The sequence below is a fragment of the Mastigoproctus giganteus genome, chromosome 10, assembly GCF_048544385.1.
Source record: "Mastigoproctus giganteus isolate SK-2022 chromosome 10, ASM4854438v1, whole genome shotgun sequence".
NCBI classification, from domain to species: Eukaryota; Metazoa; Arthropoda; class Arachnida; order Uropygi; family Thelyphonidae; genus Mastigoproctus; species Mastigoproctus giganteus.
The window spans coordinates 28,407,838-28,432,396 of record NC_143584.1 but is presented as its reverse complement, the minus strand read 5'-3'; the positions used below and the strand labels follow the sequence as shown (position 1 = coordinate 28,432,396).

General features: G+C 38.5%; 1 protein-coding gene across 1 annotated transcript in view; it reads right to left on the bottom strand.

Annotated features, from left to right (window-relative positions):
- Nucleotides 1-24,559, bottom strand: part of LOC150078915 (uncharacterized) — a 508,023-nt gene that overhangs the window by 28,231 nt on the left and 455,233 nt on the right. Inside the window, exons 19-20 of the mRNA XM_090382884.1 lie at nucleotides 9,644-9,809; nucleotides 3,173-3,280 (exon numbers count right to left, since the gene is read on the bottom strand). Coding sequence (XP_090239010.1) covers nucleotides 3,173-3,280; nucleotides 9,644-9,809 — 274 coding nt within the window. The remainder of the gene's footprint in view (nucleotides 1-3,172; nucleotides 3,281-9,643; nucleotides 9,810-24,559) is intronic.

Below are 24,559 nucleotides of genomic sequence, written 5' to 3'. Positions count from 1 at the left end.
ATTTTTCTTCTCTGCCATATGCCTCATTAGTTCATCTGACATCCATTTTGGCCTAAACCTTGAACAATATTTCTTAGTTGGTATGTAAAGCCTAGTAGCTTCCAAGATAAGTTCTTTGAATGCTTCCCATTTTGAATTTGCTGTTGGTAACATCATCAGTTGGTCCCACTGTATAGAATTTAAATACTGTCTCAGTCCATTGTAGTCGCCTTTACGGAAGCAATAACTGTTCCCTTTACCCCTAATGGTAGTTACCTCTTTGAGTAAATCCCACTTCAGTACACTGTGATCACTGCCACCTAGTGGTTCGTTTATCTGCAGATTCTTAATGAAGAATCATTGCTGATAATCAAATCAAGAGTATTACTCCCTCTAATTGCCTCCCGAACATGCTGATGTAGAAAACAATCATCCAATAAATCCACAAAAGCCCTGATAGTGTGTGAGTAACCAGCCCCCAAATTCCAGTCAATATCTGGGAAATTAAAATCTCCCATTATAAGACATTAATTTCCCTTGAATGTTTCAAAGTATGCAGTCTGCTTAAGGTATAAGGCCAAAATATAATCTCTTATATCTTGGTTTCCAGAAATGTGGGTGTGGGCACACCCAAACAACTTACCTCTCAGAATTTGTATAATGGGTAAGAACACTTTTTTTTTTTTTGCACTATGTAACTTTTTATGGTACATATAATGAACAGAAAGTCCACCTCCTTGAGAACTCAAATATACTTGCCTGTGAACCAAAGTTTTCATTCCACTATCTTACAGTCATGATTATAAAAAAAAATCGTAACACTGATCACACTCAAATTCTTGGTGTTAAGCACAGGTCTAATCAGATCTTTAATGCCATATTAGCAGACTGATGTTTAACCTTTTCAGTTCTGTTATTCTTACTTATGTACTATTGAGCATATCCAGCATAACTGTTCTTCCTGGTTGTGACTAACCAATTCCCTGTGAATCCTTCTGGCCCTGTGACAGTAAAACTAATATTTATTTACTTCAGTAGGGCCTTGACATACGATGACATCGACATCCGATCTTTTATTTTTAAGGACCGATGATATTTGCAGTTACCGATGGCTTTCCGATATAGCTGAAACAATATACAGGTGAAAATTTTCAGATGTGTGGTGCACGGAGCATCACTCGTACAATTGTTCTCAACCGATTAGCATCTTTGTTATTGTTCAACAACGTTATTGTTCAATGTGTGGTGTGTGGAACATCACTTATACAATTGTTTCAGATCTATGATCTGAAACGTCAAGCTCCATCAACCAGTGATAGTGCTGTGCATTTTGAAGAATTTAAAGCCAGCAGAGGCTGGTTTGAGTGCTTCAAAAACAAAGGGGGAATATCAAAAGTGTTGAAAGGCATGGGGAGGCATCCAGTGTTGATAATAAAGCAGCTGAGACCTTTAAAATTGAATTCCAGGAGTTAGTTGATCAGGAGGGTTATCTTCCCCAGCAGATTTTTAACATTTATGAAATCGGCCTCTTCTGGAAGTGAATGCCCAGGAACACGTACATGACTAAGGACGAGGCTAGTTTACCTGGCGACAAGCCTATGAAAGATGGGCTCACTCTTCTGTTGGGTATCAATGCCTCTTGAGATTTTAAGCTGAAGCTTTTGCTTTTGTATCACTCTAATACCCCCATAGTATTTAAACAACAAAAGGTTGACAAATGCATGCTGGGAGTGTTTTGGCACAGTAACAAGAAGGCCTGGGTTACAGGATATGTCTTCAATGAATGGAAGCTTGAAGTTTTCTGTCCTTCAGTGAAGAGTTATCTTGAGAAAAATAAGCTTCCTGTGAAGGCACTGCTCCTGCTGGATAATGCACCAGGCCATGATCCCAACCTTGTTCAATCTCTTCAGGTACAATTTGACTTTGTTCAAGTCAACTTTTTGACACCCAACACCACTCCTCTTCTTCAACAAAACCAGCAAGTGGTTGCAAACTTCAAGAAAATCTACACCACGAAAATGTTCACAAGTTGCTTTGCAGTGGCCTCTGGTGAAAATGCTCTCACCCTCAAAGATTTTTGGAGGTTGAAGTTCAACATGCTGGACTGTGTGAGGCTGATTATAAGTTCTTGGAATGATGTTTCCACCAGGTGCTTAAATTCAGCCTGGAAAAAGATCTGGCTTTTAATTATTCATAACCTTGACGGATTTGAAGATGATGGTTCTTTGACAAATGACATTGTCACTCTTGGTAAATCAATGGGTCTGGAGGTTGGCAAAGAGGATGGGGAGGACATTATTGATGCTGATGGGTGTGAGCTAACAACAGAGGAGCTACAAGAGTTGGAGAAAATTACGGAGAGTGAAACTTAGACTTCAGGAAGCTACAAAAAAGTCGTCAAAATCAGTCCATTTGGACAGTTCCTTTGCCAGTAGCAACAAAAGACTGAAAAAAAGATGTGTGATGCTTGATATAGTCCCCCCCCCCACCACTACGCCACCATTGATTTTATCAGCTCTGCACTTCAAGTCTTTTGTTTGTTTTTTTTATTTTTTTTTTATTTTAAGATGTTTTATGACTATTTATTGAGTAATCTTTATAAAAAACTCATTTTTAATGTAAAAATGAAGTATAACATGCAAGAAATACCTATTTTATGTGTTGTTGGGGAACAAATTACAGGAAATCAATGTAATTTGTATTATTGGTTTCACTTACAATATTTTCAACATACAATGGGTTTTGTGGAATGAATTACCATCGGATGTTGGGGCCCCACTGTATTTTTAATTTATCAATGTCTAGGTTTGATTAAGATATCATATGCCATCCTGAATATTTAGATGGTTAAGCTTTAATACTAACCTTTCATAAGATCAACTAGTTGATTACATAAATGGTGGCAATAATCATCTTGGCAATAAACTTAATCAAATTTAACTATTGATAAATTAAAGCAGCTTAATAAATATCAGTTTTAGTGATAGAGAACACTTACAGATACCTAATTCCTTGTAGAGAGCCACGGACAAAAGGGTTTACAAAGAATTGGTTACCTCTTCATAACACTTTATCAGGATTTCACTCTGATGCTCCAGTTCCCAATACAACAAGAATATATAATATATAGCAAATTTCATCATACCAAGGAAATAAAGAATAAAAAATTCACTCAAAATTAAAGTTTACTTACTTGGTCATATGTATACATTAGTTTACAGTATTTCAGATTTTTCTTTTTTTGTATGTGTGGGCTGGCATGTGTTAAACAATAAATACTTTCTTCCTGTGCATTGACAACCTGGAAGAAAAAGAGCAATTTTTTTCTGTTCAAATTATCATCTTTGAGTTATAAATGAAAAATCATTTGGATGCCTACCAATATGCAAATACTGCAGTAGTAGTTGTCATTTATGATGCTGTTCAATGGACATTATTTTGTGATGTCACTTGAACAGCATCATAATATCACAAATTTAAAAATTACTTTTTTTAGTGCAAACTGTTTCTGCAGCTACATTATATCCAGTTTGCCAAAAATATTATGTTCAAAATATTTACATGAGGATGACAAATTAAATTTTTAAATAACAATACTGAATTTTGCTTGCATAAATCAGTAACACAGTACCCACAGACAACTCAGTGTTTTCTCCCATACCTTTAGACAAACCTTCAAGTGAGAAGACAAGTCATTTATTGTAGCTCATACAATCTATGAGTAAATTGGTAACTGCTTGGTTGAGACTCAATATTTGTTTGCTGCAGATCATGCATTCCAACTCTCACAATTGAATGTAATGGATTCAAATTAGAACATCCAGAGGGTTAACCTGAATTTCTTCATGGAATGCTGTAGTGGTTGTGAATCTGGAATTTCACCACAGACTCACGGTTGCAGTTGACCTATTTTTACTGTTTTAAATTTTTAGCAAAAAACAATAAAAGTTAGTTTTACTGTTTTGAACACCCAGCTGTGTATTTTTATAACTGAATGAGTAGTTTGAAAGTTATACATAGAGAGCTAGAGGGAAATTTATGCACCAAGTTTGAGTGGATCTGGAAGCAGCAGAAAAGAATGAAAAGAGAAAGCCTGATATTATGAGGGTGCATCAAGTGAAAATGAGATTTTGATTGTCTAAATTTATACTGCAAGCTGCTATGGGTGTAAATTTATGGATTAGTACTACTTCCTCCAATGAACAATAGGCCATATTGGCTATCCTGTATTATTCAGTGCTATTTAGTTTCTTAAGTTAGGCCACCTCTCAAGCAGAAATTCACTAGCATATGGAAAATCTGCATGTGACAAATGTCATGACCAGTGACAGAAATTTCTTTCCTAATCAGTGAGGGGGGGGGAACCCCAGGAGGATTACTGTTGCTCAGGAAAATTTCACAAAGATATCGCAAAGGGAAACTGTCTTGGCAGAGATCATCAGGGCTAATTGAAGTATGACAGTTGATGATGTGGCTAGAGAGCTAGATATTGGCCATGGGTCTGCCTACACCATTTTAAGAACACAGAAAAATGATCTGGCAGAATGCATTACCAGAAAAATTCTTATATATCACTGACAGAACTCCATGAGCTGTCCTAGCAACATGTCTATAATGCTCAGAAAACTTTATATTAGACTATAATTAGCAGACAAATCTTTTTCCGCTATCTTCAGTGTGGTATCACTCAATTGATATGTTATTCTGCTACTGCTTCCCCCATATGCAGTATCTTGTATTTTTAAATTTTAAACCTCAATTGTCACTTCTTAGCCCATCTGGCAAAGACCTTGGTCTAAGCCTTGTTGCATCATTATACCTTGATTTCTGTCATTAACTGTCACTCATGATCTGGCCAATGCTAAACTGTTCAAAATCGTATAGCAGTCTTTCACGTGGAACAACATCAAAACCATTTCTGAAATCTAGTATTGTGATAAAAAATTATTTTTTTCATCTAGTTTCTTTGTTGCTACATCATTGTAGCCAATCAGACTGATTAGACAAAGTCTTTCGTTAATGAATCTGTGCTGCAATTGCTATATAACAGCATTTCTGTCAAAAGATGATCCTGTGTTACTCCTCTGATCACTGACTCCATTATTTATTCTGGAATCCAAGTGGAGCTTAGAGGTCTATAATTACTTATTTTTTCCTTTCATCCTCCGTTATGAATAGGGAAGACATATGCAGATCTTTAATTGATAGGGACCTCCAGTGAATCCAAGGATGTTCTCATAATTATGGCTCAAGGTTTATTTACCAATTTTGTTGGGTCTTTTCCTTGGCAGTTGACACAGATGGGTTTTATGGCTGAATATGATATAATTTCATGGTCCTCTGAAATACACTAAGCAGAGGGCAAGCATGCAAGGGCAGATACTACAACTGGCCACTGAGAAGGTCAATATCATATTGGGGAAAATATGCTGGCTGTTCTGAACAAAACTCATTTAATGCATATTCATGTAGTAGAACTGTGTTAATTTTGTTTTATTATTACCAATTACATTTTAAAGGTGTGAGAATATTTAAGTTATTTACATTTAAGCCAAAAAACATTACATTCTGTCACCTTTTCCTTATTAACCTCTCGCTGGATGTACCAGCAAAACGAATATAGTTGGTCTCAATGTATCTCTCAGATACATATTAGGATACAGATACTTTAATATTTAACATACTTTAATACTCAGATACAGATACTTTAATATTTCATATCAAAAAATTAAAGACTATGTTTAAAAATCATCCGAGTTTATTCATAAATAACACATACAACAGTTTCAAATTAGCATTAGTAGAGACATACGATGCAAGAAAGCGAGCTTATGCAGCATCAGCAAAAAAAAAAAAAAAAAAAAAATTCCGATTTCACCATCCGTTCATTCCAAATACCTGTCCAGTTCAACCTTAAATTTATTTAGGCTATCAACTTCCACAACAAAAGATGGAAGTCTGTTCCACCAATCAACTACCCACTGGTTGAAAGCAAACTTCCACACATCTATCCTACAACTGTCTTTCCTCAATTTGAATTTATGCCCTCTCAGGTGATTATTCTGAGCAAGAGGAAGAATCCCATTGGCATTGAGCACGCTCAAACCATTCAAGGCTTTATATACCTCAATCAGATCACCTCGCAGGTGCCTAGTCTCCAAACACTGTAATCTGCAAAAACTTAAGCCTTCCTTCGTAAGAGCAACTCTTTGTTCCATTCACTAATCTTGTTGCCCTTCTCTGTATTCGTTCCAAAGGCTCTTGATCCTTCTTAAAATGAGGCCTCCAGACCTGTATACAGTACTCAAGGTGTGGCCTGACCACTGCCTTATACAAGGGGATAATCACCTCCTTATCCCTTCTAGAAAAATTACTGTATATCATTGACAAGACACCATGAGCTACTCTTGCAGACCAACTGCACTGCTCAGAAAACTTCATATCTCCCTGCACAATTACCCCCAGGTCCTTTTCGTTCTCTACCACTGTCAGTGGAGTACCACAGAGTTGATACATTACTCTGGGGTTACTGCTTCCCATGTGGTACTTTACTATTTGTCAATGTTAAACTTAATTTGCCACCTCTCAGCCCATTTGCCCAACTTTTCTAGATCCTGTTGCAGCAGCGTACTGTCATTAGTGTCCTTAACAACCCTGGCAACCTTTGTATCGTCTGCAAACTTGGACATTAAGCCTGATATACCATCAATATCATTTATAAATACAGAAAACAACAATGGACCCAACACTGAACCCTGAGGGACTTCACTAATAACATTAGTCCACGAAGAGCAGTGTCCATTGATTACCACTCTCTATCTTCTCCCAGTAAACCATCCCTTTATCCATAGCAGTAATTTGCCTCCAATGCCGAACGGCTCCAATTTGTGCAGCAGCCTTCCATGTGCAACAGTATCAAAAGCCTTTCTAAGATCCAAATATATGATATCAAAGTTATTCCCTGCATCCAGTTGCTTTGTGACCACATCATAGTATCCAATCGAATTGGTCAGATAAGACGTCCCCTTAACAATCCCATGCTGTGTCGGAGCTATAACCGAAGTTTTGTCTAGATGATCCTGCAGTGCCTCCATTAATTTCCCTGGAACAGAAGTTAAACTAACAGATCTATAATTACTTGTGTTGCCCTTTGATCCTCCTTCGTGAATTGGGGTCACATTTGCACATCTCCAATCTATGGGTACCTCCCCTGAGTCCAAGTAAGCTCTCATAATTATGGCTAAGGGTTTGCTTACTTCCTTTGCTGCCTCCTTTAATATAACTGGATAGATCCCATCCACCCCAGGTGCCTTTCTTATATTTATCTTCAACAATTTCTCCTCCACTTTCCTCTCAGTTATTACAAAATAACCAACTCACTGCCAGAGTTTAGTTCACCTCTGGCATTCCCCTCCCTGAATAACTCCTCATGTGTGATTGTAGATGCAAAATACTCATTTAGATTGTTAGCCACCTGAGCAGGATCATCAACAGTTGAACCATCGATATCCAGTGGACCAATCTGATTCATCCTTTCCTTCTAGAGTTTACATACGTAAAGAATTCTTTGCCAAAGATTTCTCACAATATGCCTTTGCCTGCCTAATCTCCTTTGTAACTTGGTTACAGACCAGCTTATATCTATAGTAGGCTTTCTTGGCACCCATTAATTTTTATGTATCCCATGTATTTTTCTTCTCTGCCACATGTCTCAATAGTTCATCTGACATCCATTTAGGCCTGAAGAATCACTACTATTAATCAGATCAAGAGCATTACTCCCTCTAGTTGCCTCCTGAACATGCTGCTATAGAAAACAATCATCCAATAAATCCACAAAAGCCTTGCTAGTGTGTGAGTGACCAACCCACAAATTCCAGTCAATATCTGGGAAATTAAAATCCTCCGTTATAAGACACTCTGATTTACTGGCCCACTCTATTTCTCTGTACAGCTGTTTATTATAATCATCAGAGTCATTAGGCCTATAACACATTCTTACTGTCAATTTTGCTTTCCTAGTGCTTAGGTCACACCAAAGTGTCTCGACACTGCACTGTCCAGCTATGTCAACTGGCTGTACTTCCTTGGATTTTATGTATTTCTTAAATAATAGCATAACCCCTCCCCCTTCCTATTCTGTCGATCCTTCCTGTACACACTGTATTCCCAAATTCCAGTTCTGCATTCATATCTGTGTGACACCATGTCTCTGATATCCGAACAACATCTACCTTTGATGTTTTGACCAACACCTCAAATTCATCAAATTTATTTACCAAACTCCGAGCATTGGTGTACACACAAGTATACATGCAACTGTTCTTATTCTTAGCTACCCTAACACAACCCATGTGTTTTCGTTTATCACAATAACTCCCAGCAGTCTCTGAAATCACCTGCATCTTGTTTTCTAGGCTGCTGATCATTCCAATAGAAAGTGCAAGAATCACTTTCGCCTCTGCCAACAGCTACTTTGGATGAGGAACTGTGTGTTCTCTCCTTGGGGTGAGTTTTGCTTTGGTTCTTTTTCTTTTTATTCTTTCGTATTTTATTTTTATTTAATTTTTACTTTGGTATAGGGTTGGCGAGGTTCATAGGAGCAATATGGCATCCTGCCTTACCTATAACCTGATGAACAACATTAATTATTTTTGCTGCATTTTTTTTTTAAATTTAATTGAAAAATATCCATTTTCAAGAGCTCTAAATTCAGGTGCTTACTCTGACAGATTCCTCTATGCCACTGAGAAATAAGTAGCAATAGTTTGCATTGAGGGATCTAGTTGTTGTTATTATTTGCAAGGCTACTAGTTAGAGTTGCTTAACACAAGGAATTTTCAGCAGTTACCTCACACCTCAGAAATTCAAGGTCTGATTAAAAGATATGTCAGTCTATTATACTGCATACAGTTCAGTGGATCCAGAAATTTGTTAAAGCAATGGATTTTTTTTTTTTTTTTTTTTTTGTGTATGGGAGTAGAAGTGCTTTCCACATCAAGATATATGCTTAATACCTTGATGTGAAGCAAAATATTCCACACTTTATTGATTGTCTATAGAGTGAGTTTGTGAAATCTTTTGTCAGGATAAAAATAATCCGATGAAGTATTCAGTGTATAAAAATCACTGCTATTCAGGCTACAATACACAGTTATCATGGTTTGTTGTGTATTACATCTGTACAAAGGTGTTCATGTGAGTTTTCATGGGCTGATTTGCATGTTATTCTGTTATGTGGCAAAATATCAGGAAAACTCACATGGAACAAGTCCTACTATTTTAATCCAGAACATTCCATTGAGTGTCACAGGAAGAATGATGCTCACAAAGTGTGTGTATGGGGGGGGGGGGGGCACTGGGATGCTAAGATTTACCAGTATTTGCCTGTTAGTAATTTCGTTTCACAAAACTTTAAAAAAAGTGGAAAATTTCTAGAAAGCTTGTTAATGTGACCTTAAAAATGCTTCTGTTTTGAGACCTGTTAGATATAACATAAAAACTGATATAAGTATCTGCTTTTTACATTATATATTTAGTGAATTTTGAAATCTGCTCACTTTCAGAAATTTATGCACCAAAAATACATAAAAAGATTGCTGTTCTATAAACAATACTCTAATAGCCTTGCTATTAAGAAAATGGTATTTTTGTATCAACTCACCATTGATACATAGCAGTGAGTCCGACACACTTCACATTCTTGTTCACTCTCGTCCTCTATTCCCCTCGGGCGTTTTTTCTTGTCCTTTACTTCCAGTAATGGGAGCCTTTCTGAAACCTTCAGTCCTAAATCATAGAGCTGTTTTCTGAGTTGAAGTTCTGTTTCCCTAGAAGGTAAGAAAGAAATTCTGAAATCAGTTCATAAATATATTTTCATTACTTAATTCTAGCATATGATAACAAAGATTGAGAAAAAAAGAGCAAAATTTTTCAATCACTAACTCACAATAATGTCCCATGGTGTGATTTGAAGGGTTGTAATGGTGCAAAAAAGGGCAGTTTCATTTTTATATTTACATTATATCTTAGTTTATATGCATTTATGCTACTAGTAGATGGCAAATGTTCAGGTAACACTGAATTTATTACTGCCTCCAGTAGTCAAATGGACTCCAAATCACATAAATGTAGGTGATTTGGTGCTGATTTGTTTTTTCAGTTATAAATTACTTATTCCCTTACTTGGTCCTCCATCTTTATTAATGAATAAGATAAGGGAATTCCAGGAATGCCAACTTACACAGTTATAGAAATTGTAGAGTACATATCCTTCTGGAATACTTACTACTGGTTACTCACTCAGGACCTAAATTATGGGCAATATATTAAATTATATTCGCTAATGCTAACAAGAACAACCGATTTACAGAATATCAAGATAATTTTGTTTGTTTTTAGTGTTTTATGGTGTATCAGCAGCTTTGAACATAGCAAACAATACCAAGTTCAAACAAAATGCTGTTCGGTTAACTGATATGTTGTAATACCATTTCAGACTGTGACTATTCACATTTCTTATTCTGAACATGAGCTATGGAGAAACTATCTCCAATGCTACAGCCTGTAGCATTGGGAAAAGCAAAAAATTTAGAGTTCCTGAAAATGGATTATGTTTTTGGAAAATTTTGAACTATATAACTAATATACTAAATTGTGTTTAACAAATAGCTTTAATAGTCTTAATCATATTTGCTATCTTATTTTTAAATTTAGTTAAGGATTTAATAAGTTTTAACTTCTTCTGTTATCAGTGATTTCACGAATATCGTATCTCGTAATTTTTTTTTGAGTATGAGGTTATCCACGTGTTGGCCAAGATTTTTACAGCTCCGGCGAACACTCAGTTTTTATTTATACTTAGTCGTGACTTAATTGTTATACTAAACTATTTTCTATAAGTAGCTTTATAGTTCTGGTCAAGCCCCATGGTTTATTTTGAATTTTGATGTTTTGAAAGTTAATACTTTGAAAGTTAGTAAAATCTACTGTTAGTGCAAGCAGATTTTACTATCCGCAACTTGCCGCCATTGTTATATGATATGGAACAGCATAATGTATATCCCGAACTTCATAGCATAAGGTTTAACATAAAACTAGATAGTGTATTAGAAATCTGTTAGATTAGTACAGTATTATCAATTAATCAGTAAAATTTATTAATCTAATTAAATTTGCGTTATTAATTAAATTATACTTAAACAGAATCATAACCCAGACTAGAGCAGCAAAGCAATGGGCACAAAGTAACAGGAGTGCTGTGGCTCGGGGGAAAACTGAAGGGGACAATTCTCCAACGCATCACAGTCTAAAAAAATGTGTGAAATGTGAAATGTTCCCAGACCTTTCTAGAAAAGGAAATGATCTGCCCAAGGAGGATGTCTTTGTGTGTGCTAGGTGCAGACCATGAAGAAATTTGGTGCCAACTCAGGGTTCTGATGAGTGTCTATGAGAGTTTGAGGTGTAGAGTAGATGCCCACAAAGAAATTAATATGAGGGGCCCCATCAAGCTCTCAGCTGCCCAACTCATTGCCATAGTTCACTCCTGTGCATCAGGCAACACAATAGCAATCTCCAAGGCAGAATGTACTGGTCCCACAGTAACTAGTTAATGTTGGTGACGATATTGTCAGGGAGACGGGGAATATATTATGCAAAAAGGATAGGTGGAACAGGATAAGGGTATGTATGCCAGGGGCAAAAGTTGATGATGTTGTAGGGGAGATATCATCTTTTAGGAGCACAAAAGGTGATATTGTTGTACATGTTGGCACTAATTACTTAACAATGCTGAAAAAAAGTCGCAAGTTAGGGTTAAATTTGAAAGTGTCTGAAATTCTACCCAGACACAATTCAGCCTGGAGAGATTGTGCAAGGCTCGCAGGGTAGAATTTTTTTCAGTGTGGTCTGTGCTTGCTAACAGGAGAGACTGCGTCTGTTTCTGTCAAAAGCAGTAGACTGCGTCTACTGCTTTTGACAGAAACACCGGGAAAGGGAAAACGAGGGTAGGAGTGTGTTGTACGCCTAATGACTCTGATCAGTACAACGAACAGTTGTACAGAGAAATAGAGTGGGCCAGTAAATCAGAATGTCTTGTAATGGGGGATTTTAACTTTCCAGATATTGACTGGAACTTGTGGATTGGTCACTCGCACGATAGCTAGCCTTTTGTGGATTTATTGGAGGATTGTTTTTTTACAGCAACATGTTTGAGGGGCAACCAGAGAAAGGAACACTCTTGATCTGATTATCAGCAGTGATTATTCATGCATTAAGAATTTGTAGATAAAGGAAAAACTGGGTGACAGTGATCACAGTGTACTGGTGTGGGATTAATTTAAAGATGTAACTACCATCAAGGGTAAAGGGAAGGGTTTTTGTTTTCGTAAAGATGACTATAGTAGTCTCAGATACAGTGGGATCAACTGGTGATGTTACCAACGGTGAATCTAAATTGGAAGCCTTCAGGAACTTAACCTTGGACGCTACTAGGCTTTTTATACCAACTAAGAAATACTGTTCACGGTTCAGGCCTAAATGGATATCAGATGAATTAATGAGGCTTGTTTGTTATCTGGTTTGTAGGACCATTAGCAATTAAGGCCATATTGCTCCGAGGATATGCAGTGGTCATTCTCTGACTTTTCCGCATCCTGCGTATTTGGTGGTGACGGGCTAATGAGGTTTGTGGCAGAGAAGAAAAATGCATGGGATGCATAAATTATCACGTGACACAGAAGCCTTTGGCTGATACAAGCTAGTCTGTAATCAAGTCACAAAGGAGGTTAGGTAGGTGAAGGCAGATTAAGAGAAATTTTTGGCAAAGGATGCAAAGAAAAACAGGAAGGGGGTGAATTAAATTCCTCCACTTAACATAGATGGTTCCACTATTGATGATCCTTCTGAAGTAGGTGATAAAATGAATGAGTATTTTGCATCTACATTCACAAATGAGGAGTTATTCAGGGAGAGGAATGTCAGAGGTGAATTAAACTCTGGCAGTGAGCTAGATGATTTTGTAATAACAGAGCAAAGTGGAGGAGAAATTGAAGTTAAACTTAAGGAAGGCACCTAGGGTGGATGGGATCTATCCAGTTATATTGAAGGAGGCAGCAATGGAAGTAAGCAACCCCTTAGACATAATTATGAGAGAATTTTTAGAGTCAGGAGAGGTCCCACAGACTGGAGATGTGCAAAGGATTCACCAATTCCCAAAGGTGGGTGCACAGGGTGACAACTAATTATAGACCTGTTAGTTTTAATTCTGTTCTAGGGAAATAATGGTGTCACTGTTTAAAGCAGTGATAAAGGATCATCCAGACAAGACAGCAGTAATAGTTCAGACACAGCACAGATTTGTTAAGGAGAAGTCTTGTCTGACCAATTTGATGGGATACTAGGATGTGTTCACAAAGGAACTGGATGCAAAAAATAATTTTGATATCATATAACTTGGATTTTAGGAAAGCTTTTGATACTGCTGCACATGGAAGACTGATGTACAAATTGGAGCGGTATGGCATTATGGGATGAGAGACGGCAGAACGTGATAATAAATGGACACTGTGCTAAGTGGAATAATGTTATTAGTGTAGTCCCTCAGTTTATGGTGTTGGGCCCATTGTTGTTTTGTGTATTTATTAATGACATCGATGAAGGTATATCAGGCTTAATGTCCAAGCTTGCAGATGATACAAAGGTTAGCAGTGTTGTTAATGACAGTAAAGACAGTATGCTACTGCAACAGGATGTAGAAAAGTTAGGTAGATGGGCTGAGAAGTGGTAACCGAAGTTTAAACATTGACAAATGCAAAGTAATGCATATGGATAACATTAACCTAAGAGAAACGTACCAACTGTGTGGTAATACACTCAGGGAGTTGGAGAATGAAAAAGACCTGGGGATAATTGTGCAGTCAGATATGAAGTTCTCTGAGTAGTGTAGAGCAGGTCTCGCAGTTTTGTCAATGATATATAGGAATTTTGCTAGCAGAGACAAGGTGATTATCCCTTTGTATGAGGCAATGGTCAGGCCACACCTTGAGTACTGCATACAGGTCTGGAGGCCTCATTTTAGGAAGGATGTAGAAATAAGAGAAGCAAATCAAAAAGCTCATAGGAATGCTTTTTTTTTTGGTCAGAACTGCCAATGGGGGATTTGCAAATCACAAACAGATTTATTGTACAGAGAAGGGCAACAGATTGGTGAGAGGAACAAAATGGTACTCTTACGAAGAAAGGCTTAAGTTCTGCAAGTTGTAGCATCTGCAGACTAGACACCTGTGAGGTGATCTGATTGAGGCGTATAAGGCCTTGAATTGTTTGAGCAGGCTCTATGCTGGTAGGATACTTCCGCTTGCTCAGATTAAGAACTTGAGTGGGTATAGATTCAAAGTGAGGAAAGACAGTTGCAGTCGTAGAATAGATGTGCGGAAGTTTGCCTTTAGCCAGCGGGTAGTTGATTGCTGGAACAGACTTCCATCTGTTGTTGTGGAAGTTGATAGCTTAAATAAATTTAAGGCTGAACCAGACAAACATTTGGAGTGACCGGATGGGTGAAATGGGAAGGGATTTTTATTTATTATTATTATTATTATTATTTTTAGGATGCTGCTGTATAAGCTTGCTTTCTTGCATCATATGCCTCAACTAATGCTAATTAGTAATTTATAGTGTAACACATTGTAGTGTTTTAAATTGTAGTAAATAAGTAGCTTGAATGTTACGATCATGCAGGCTGGCATATTTTTTGTTTATAGGCAAGAAATTAAAACCAGTAGCATTATTTAGAAACGTAATATTACAGCATATATTGTGTAACAATATCTGTTAATATCATTGCATTGTTATACACTTTCCTCTTAGTTCATGTGGCAATTTTAAATTAATTTAGCCTAGAATCACACCTGAAATAAGAGAAGCAAATCAAAAAGCTCATAGGAATGCTTTTACTCAGATCAGAACTGCCAATGGGGGATTTTCTTGCAAATCACAAATAGATTTATTGTGATAATTGTTGCCTTTTCTGTAGCGTTACCTGTAGCAGGGCGTGATGTAGCTAAAGGGGATCTTTGTGTGATTATGGTGCAGAGAGTGTGAAGTGCTTAACCACCAAGTCATCATTCTGATGAATTTATATGAGTTTTAGAAACAGTATTGATGCCTTTAAAGAAATTAAAAAGAGGGCCCAATCAAGTACTCAGCCATCTAGCACAATGACAGAGATCACATACGCATATACATGACACAAGATCTTCAATAGCAGAATGTGCTGGTCCCGCAGAAAGTCAGTTGTTCTTGTTAGTGATTTTACCATCAGGGAAACAGAAAATATATTCTGTAAGAAGGTGGAATAGGATAAGGGTATGTCTAATGGGAAAATTTTATTATCATCTTTTCGAAGCACAAATGACATACTGACGTAAGTATTGGGACCAAAGTCAAAAGTCAAAAGTATTTTATTATTTTTTGGCGGCTGCAGGGTTCCCCCTATTCGCCGCTGAAAGTAATCTATACATTGTGTACAATTTATAATGATTAATTATACATGAAAAGTAGAATGATTAATTATACATAAAGACTATTTACAATGATGGTACATAAAAAGACTATTTACAATGATGGTACATAAAAAGATTATTTACAATGATGGTAGATAAAAAGACTATATACAATGATGATACATAAAAAGACTATATACAGTGATGGTACATAAAAAGACTATATGCAATGATGGTACATAAAAAGACTATATGCAATGATGGTACATAAAAAGACTATATGCAATGATGGTACATAAAAAGACTATATGCAATGATGGTACATAAAAAGACTATATGCAATGATGGTACATAAAAAGACTATATACAATGATGATACATAAATAAATACTGGATTTCGGAGTCCAGCAGACTGATCAATACATCAGGTAAGAGTAATCCAAAGAAACAGTCTAGCATTTTACTGAACCTCAGGAGCAACGATTCTTTTCCTCCGTTTAAACAATTTCTCTGCATAGGTGGAGAAGGCAGTATAATATTCAGAACAGTTAACCAATCTTGGCAGTTCGGAGCAGTCAAATACATTTGTGAGAAGTTGAAAGTCCAGGGACAAAGTCTTAAATCATCGTACAGGGGACAATGAAAGACGAGGTGCTCAACAGTTTCTTGAGCACCACAACTACAGAGAGGAGTGTTACTTAATCCTAGTGAGAACAATTCAGGATCAGGAACAAAATTATATGTTATCCTTACACAATGATTATGAGAATAGGATTGAGGAATCTGCCTTTAATTTACACTAATTGACCAATGAAGTACAGCAGATCAAAGACAACAGCTGTCTGGCATCGCTTGCCCAAAGGAGAAGTTATCAAAAGATTTCACCAGGTTCTAAACTTTTTATTAATGGTCTTATCATAACTGTTTTGGCCCTTTTTCCATTGCCTTGGAAGGATGCCTTATTAAAGACATTGCATAGGTCATCCGAAAAACCAGAAATGATCCATGTTTGTATTGCCCAATAGCACTCTTACATGGACTGGGACAGGTCTACAAGAGGATGCTGGCAAGCCAGATTAGGAGCTATGTTAATTTGAACCACACAGTGTGGTTTCACCTGTGATCATGGCACTGGAGATGCTCTTCAGACAGTGTTGGCTTTCACTAAAACTGTGCAAGTCAATTTTGTTTAGCAAGCAAAACAAGAGTTTGTTTGCTGCTTTTGTTGGTGTGGCCACTCAGTGATACAGCTCCCGCTTTAATCAAGAAAAATATTGGTACCAGTTAAAGTATGCCTACTGTTTACTATCAATGGGACCCTCAAGAGGAGAGGAACAAGAAGATATAACCAGGAGCCGCATAATTTTACCAGGTAACTATGTATTAGCATTTTGAATAATCAGAACCAAAATAACAATGCTAATGTATACAATATACTTCTAGACAGAACGTATAAGGCCAAGGGCACCTAATTCGGTGGCTCTATTATTCCTGTAGTTTGTGACTAGACAGAATTGCAAGCAACTCCTGTTAATCACATTGACCTAAATCCCTAGGGGCACTTCTCCCTCTCACTCATTAAAGAGTAACACGCCTCAAGCCCTGATCAGGTGTTCATATAGCTGTAACGACCCAGATATAGTCAGCGTATCTTCTTCCAACCTTTTATGCTAAATAAGAACAAAACTGATACATATCAGTTTGAAGCCTCTCTACCCCCCCACTACTAAGCTTACCTCTGCATGAAGCAATCCATTTAAAACCATCTAATGTCAACGCTTAATCAGAATGTTTCCGCCTAGGAAGCACGCTCACAAGTGAAACAGCAACAAACTGAACCAGCTTCTCTCACATGCATAATTTACTATAACTTACTAAAATCTTATGTCAGTCTCTGCGAAAATGAAGAATTCATAGCCCTGCAGCCAGTGCCTCAGAGCGATTAAAAACAATATCAAATGTATTATCTGCAACTCATGTTACTGCTTAAAATGTGCCGGAATTTCACATAAAACTTTTAAGAAGTTGACACAAAATGCATGGCAATGCACTCCCTGCCTCACATCCGACCCTGCCAAAATGAACAGGAATTCTGAGAACCCAGTGAGTTGCATAGTATTAAACACCGTTGATGAAACCTCCATGTCCGTGTGCACAACCAATAAATCCGACAAAAGCACATCGGACCTACAAATAGTATATCAAACGGACAATGATAGCCACGATGCTATTTTCCAAAAAATAAACTCAGTTTATGCGGAACAGATTACAGTAAAAAATGAGATGAGAGACAACATGATGGGTCTTCAAAAACAGCTGTCATCTTTGCAGAGCAAACTAGAGCTCATACTCACTAATCAAGGCTTGCTATTCCATCATCAATTACAAAGCATAAAATCATAACAAGCGCTGCTAGATGCGATAAAAAGGAAAAAAGGAGACAGCAGTTCAGCTAAACCCAGTCCTCATGCTTCAAGCCCCAACCACTCGACCAGGCATCAGATGAGCTCACCTATATTGCGATTCAACCCGACACCAAACCCTCAATTGTCAAGAAGTATCTGGTGAGGCAGATGGCATTACGAACCTTAGAGTAAACGAATTGCGCCCCCAGATACACTCACACAAACGGAGGACCGTAACAATATGGAATCCCATGAAAGCACATTGCAAACTAGACAGACCAGTTTGATCCTCATAGGAAGTAACCAGCCAGCACTCAATGACCATATAAGTCTGCACAACATACAGCTAAGCAAACGAAGCGAAGACCCTGATCATATGATGTCTTAACAGCTCCAGCATCATTGTTTATTCTCCCAAACACCTACTACATTACACAAGAAGTCAACCTTTCCCAGGCAACTCCATATTTGCATATGCTCGCCCGAAACCCGTAGACATCATCATGCACTTCAACACCAACATCATCATCACTGCAGACCCCCTTACTCTTGGTAAGGAGGTCCGTAGCTCTTCTGGTACCAACTCCCATACTAACCAGCCACGGGGGAAGCATACCCATTACGATGATTCTTCAACCTGGGCAAAAGTCGCAGGCGGATCTTGCATCATGCACAAAAAGACTTCTCCAGATACCTGCCCGGAGAATGGTAGCCACTCAACAAATTCCACCAGTACAAAAGTGCCTAGTTGTCATGGGCACCTCAGCTACATCAAGGCTCTGTGCAATGGAACTGCCTACAAAAGCAAGAACAAGCATCTTCATCTCAAAACTAGATCCTTGTACGAACCCCACCCAAATTGCAGCTGTAGTTGAAGAATAAATCCGAATTCGTGTTTCTGTAAAGCAGCTGCCAGTCAGAAGTAATAACTATGCAGCTTTTAAACTGGAATGCAACCCAAAAGATTTCAATAAAATCTTCCACCCATCTCTATGTGGCCAATTGAACGTCAAGAGGTCTCATAAAATTTTATGAGACCTCTTGACGTTCAATTTTGAACGTCAAGACCATTTTATGAGACCTCTCACCGAGATAGACCCTCCTCAGCCTTAGCAAAGAGCCACTGGATGTCAACTAGCTGACTCCTACAGGACCCTGTTATTAAACTGCCAGGCCGAGAATATGATTTTAAAAGTGCATTCGGTCGCACATATCCAGTACCCCCTAGTAAATACCAATCTTCTTCATCTCCTGCATGCATGCTACCTCCGAACCAAATGGACATGACTATCCCAACCAGGATCACAAATCGCTCCTACCATAAGCTACTGAAAAATAAATATTATAGGCCAGCAACCTTGGTAAAAATCCCTATGATTGCTACGCTTCAGCTATTCTACCAAAATGTACATAACATCAGAAATAAAATTGACACCATAGAGCAATTACTCCTAGCTGCACACTTAGACCTTCTCTGCATCACAGAAACATGGCTAGAATCCCATCAAGAATGTATTGCGATCACCGTCCCAGCTGGATATGGGTCTGTCTTTACATTGAGAGATAACAGGAGGGTGGGGGTACCGTCATCTTTTATAGACAAACCCTCTTCACACTGATCCCTACCATTTCAAGTGAATCGCAAGATTTTGAAGCCACTTCTGTCAAACTCAAGTACCAATCTACCATACTTCGAGTGACTGTAGTCTATGTGCCCCCCACCATCTCAAGACCTTATCCTCGAAGCAGCAAACTGGATCCTGTACCATCTGCAACAGGCCACTGTCAACATTATGTGGTGACTTCAATCTACCCCCTCAATTTAATAACCTAAAGCAGCAGTTCCTCTCTCACCTTCATACCACAGATCTCTGCCTTGTCAGTGAATTCCCAACTCGTGGGCCTAACCAACTTGATCTAATACTAGCCTCCATACCAGGCATCATCGATAAAACCCTAGAGACGGTGCTCAACTCTGACCACGACGCACTTTTAATGCTATTTCAACTACCAACTAATCGGCAGAACAAATCCAAGTTGCATGTCAGCCCTATATTCCTGGACATACCGAGATGCATCGAGGCAGTGTCACTGATCCGTTGGTCGATCTTAAAGTCATGTGATGTCCAGCTGGCCGTCAACCTCCTTACCAATTAGACTATATCTGTAACAAGCAATGCGGCCACAAGAAAGATCACAATCTCCCCTTACTCTAAAGCATGGTGGTCCCACGACCCGAAGAAGTGATTCAACCTTAAACAACATCTACATAAATCGTGGAAGCAGTCTCATAACGTTACGGACAGAATTGCTTACTCTAGAGCTCGAGCTAAGTTTAACCACCTGAAATCCAGAGCGATTAAATCGTACCTTGGCAGGACCATACGCACAGGGAAAGTTCCATATGAGAATACCCCTTCAGGTTTCCCTTCAGGCTTGACTACATCACTAGGTTTACCACCACTGTCAACCCAGAAGACCAGCCATTGCTACCAACATCTGACACCAGTTTTGACCCATTGACAACCATAATAATATTGAGACAAGAGTTAATTAATGCCATTAATTCACAGCCAGCAACTTCTTCTACTGGACCTGATGGGATTCCGCAATTTATGCTTAAAAAAACCTGATTCCTTACATCCTGCAACCTCTGTTACCTATCTTTAACTCAGTGCTCTCAAAGCACTGTTTCCCACACCAATGAAAGGAATACCCAGTGAAACCAAGGACAAAAATTCGAGTTCCATCACTTGTGAAACACTACAGACTGATCTTAAACTCATCCTGCCTATTGAAACTGGTAGAAAATATACTGGTGCCGATCCTCACTAAGCAAATCCTGCCAGACAATCCTCCACAAATCTACTATGCACTCCCACACAGACCAACTGTGACCAACTTTGTAGCAACAACTAACAGAATCCTCACAGCCTTTGAGAACAGAGATGAGCTGGCAACCACCTATGTAGACACTGAATCTGCATTTGATGCCGTGCACATCCTGTCTCTCCTAAAACTACTAGATAATCACTATCAGATAGGAGGCGACACCTTTGCTTTCCTCACATCTCTGCTGAATAACTGAACAGTCAAATTATCTGTAGATAACTTACATACTGCAAAGTAATCTCAGTTGGAATCCCGCAGGGGGCAGTGTTATCTAGCTTCCTCTTCACTGCCCTTATTGCTCCACTGGTAATCCAAAAGTTAAATATCCTGGTATATGCCGACAATTTAAAGGTACTCACACCAATAAAGGCAAACCAAGACCCTGTCCAAATCTCAAAAGAGCTAACCTCCACTCTCTCCTCAATATGTATCTACCTCAAACAACTTGCTCTGCGTACCAATCCCGAGAAGTCAGAAATCATGGTCATCTCATCAAAGAAACGGCCAACAAAAATCTATCCAACCCTAAATAGAGTCTCCATCCTCTTGTTCAACATCACATCGACCTAGGAATAAGATTCGGCCCAAAGCTTCTTTTCGGCCAGGATGTAGATGTACTCCTCACAAAAGCCAGACTGAGATGGATATGTAAGCAATATCTGCATCATGTAACAGACAAATCCACCATGGTGAGATACATTTCAACAATAGTATATCTGCCACTTCTCTATGCTGCAGACATTTGGACATCTGCACCTCCCTCTACCATCAAACCAGTTTTCTCATGCGAGTATTGGCTTCTCAAGTGGGTGTGCCACAAACTTAGCCTGCCTCCCCAGCTCTAGACCACTGATATGGCCAATGCACTTAACATCCCAAAGCTCATGTCGCTCATTAATGAAAGGAGGCTTGTCACAACAGTCAGACTCTTGACCGGTCCCATCGACTCCCTCCTCCTTCTGGGAAAACTGTGCATGGAGGATCCCAGTGGCACATCTACGAGCAATCCCCCAGTTATGTCCTCTGCAAAGACACCATCGAACCGGTTTCTTTCTCAGCAGATGCTATCTCGAGTCCAGGACTTAGATGTCGACTTCAACAAGTTCTGTCGAGATCAATAATATAGGAAAGGAATACTCAGTGGGGTGGCCAAGGCTACTACTATTATAATTTGAGTCTTGAGTAATGTATATTCTTAATTCAACAACTATGTACATATTTATGCACTTTCATGTATATCCTTATAGGAAAGGGTCGCTGTGGTCGCGGAAGTGTACGGACGCATCTGCACGAAGCTCCACTTGATGTAAACGGCGGACGACGATATTGCGCGATCTTCGATTTAGGCAAGTATTAGAACATGGATTTTTCAGGTTTGAAGAGTATCACAGATGAAGGTAAGTAAATTAAGTCGGGCAAGAATAGTTTTTGTGATTGTATTTGCATATTTTTGCTCTTTTGAGAGTGATTTTGTCCAGCGCGATCGCTACAGCTTCAGCGGTAGCGAGCCCACTGGCATAGCCACTGATTTGAATACGTCTCAAAAGTCGAGAAATTTGAATATATTATACTTGAAACGGCTCGTGATAAGGTTATTCTGTATGGAAAATATAATACTCCTGACAGAATTAACTTATACTTAGTTTATAAAATAGTTTTCTTTGTCTACAGGCGTTTCCCGCCAAAACCTGAAAATCGCGATTTCTGATTTCTAGTGGGCCTACACTGGAAATAAGTACCTCAAACCACTACTTAAAACGTCAGAAAATTGCTAAAAGTGAATTTAACGCAGAAATTATGGCTGAAAAATCAAATAATGACAAAATTCTGGACAATGACCTAGAAGACTCCTCTGGAAATGAAGCTAGAGTGCTCAGGGAGAAAGCCCCTGTTAATGAGGAAAATGGTAACGAACTGGATAGTTGGCCTCCTGGCCCCCTCAGTATTAAGAAGGGCAGGAAAGGAAAAAATCAAGAAACTATAGAAATTCCAGAGATGCAACAAAAGACAGAAGAAGAAGTAAAACTAGACTACCTAACAAATTTGACTGACCCTATCAAACAGGCAAAGGAAACCAGAGTGTATCTAGAAGAATATATGCACAAGCAAACCAACAGGATTACTTCTGCAATTAGGCTGCAGATAGTGAACTGTTGGTCACTGCTTGAACAGCGCCTGATTGAATTAAACACAGAGAACCAAGTGTTAAAATCAAAATTAGAGGTTACAACTGAGGAGAAGAACAACTATAAAACAATGAACACACTAACCTATGCCCAATGTGCAAAGGTTAATAGCAAACAGGACATAACTAAAGCAAAACAAATAGCTACTAAGCAACCTAATATAAACAAGGAAAGCAACATTGTTATTCTGAAAGCAAAAAGTGACTCTACCCATAAAACCAGTGAGGCAGTTAAGGACACAGTGGTAACAAAGCTGAGGCCTCATCTGAGAGAAATAAAGATAAACAACATGCGGAAAATCAGGAAAAATGGAGTCCTGATCGAGGTAGCAAGCAAAGAAGATCTAAGAAAAATAGAAAACCATCCTGAAATTGAAAAACTGGGCTTGCTCCCTGAAAAACCAAAAGGGAAAAACCCTAATATTTTAATCTTTGATGTACCTGTGTCAGTAATAGAAAAAGAATTCATGATGGATATCTACTTCAAAAACTTTAACAATGAAATGACAATAGATGAATTTGCTGCTGAATTCCTGCTGAAAAGAGCAACAAAAAACAAAAGGAATGGACAACTCAACATAATTGCAGAAATTACACCAAAAATTTGGAAGGTATTGCAGGGACAACAGAGAATCTATGCTGGCTGGACCAGTCATAGATTTAGAGAACATTTCCCTATCCAAAGTTGCTTTAACTGTCATAAATATGGTCACATTGCCAGAGACTGCACTCAGAAAGAACCTGTCTGTGGCCACTGTGCAGTCACTGGCCACGATTACAAAAATTGCAAAAATAAGTCTCAGCAGCCAAAATGTGCTACTTGCAAGGCAGCACGGCTGACTGACTATACACATAGTATCAGGGATGATAAATGCCCCAGTTATAAAAAAATGGCAAAACTTATACAATCTAGGACCAACTATGGGCCAGATTGAAAACATAAATGTGACTAGGGCTCTAAATCTTGTCCAATTGAATGCTCAAAGAGCAAGAGCCGTTGTAGATCAGATCAAACTCAAATTGGAAGAAAATAATATAGATATCTTGGTACTCCAGGAGCCCTACGCACATATGGGTAGAGTTCAGGGATACCCAAGAGACTATAAAATAATAGAATACACCTCAGGTGTCCCTTCCACAGCAATAGTAGTTAAAAATACTGACCTTACAGTCACAAAGGTGGGTCACCTTTGCTCCCCAGTGGGAGTGTGTGCCCATATTACAAGTGCTGTAGGACAGTTTTACATTATTTCACTATATTCCAGACCAGGTGAAGATATAAATCCAACTATTGAATACCTACAAGTAGTCACAAACTTGCTACCTACTGCAAATATCATAGTGTGTGCTGATGTCAACTGCCGGTCAGCCTTATGGCATAGCCGTACAGAAGACAGAGCAGGCACACACAACGGCCAGATACTTTCAGACTATATAGCCACCTCACCCTTTCAAGTGCTAAACCAACCAAATAACCTCCCAACTTTTAGCAGTACCATGTGGGAGAGTGACATTGATATCACTCTTGCCACCAATTCAATAGCTTATAAAATCACAGACTGGTGTGTCCAGCCAGCCTGGACCACATCAGATCACAG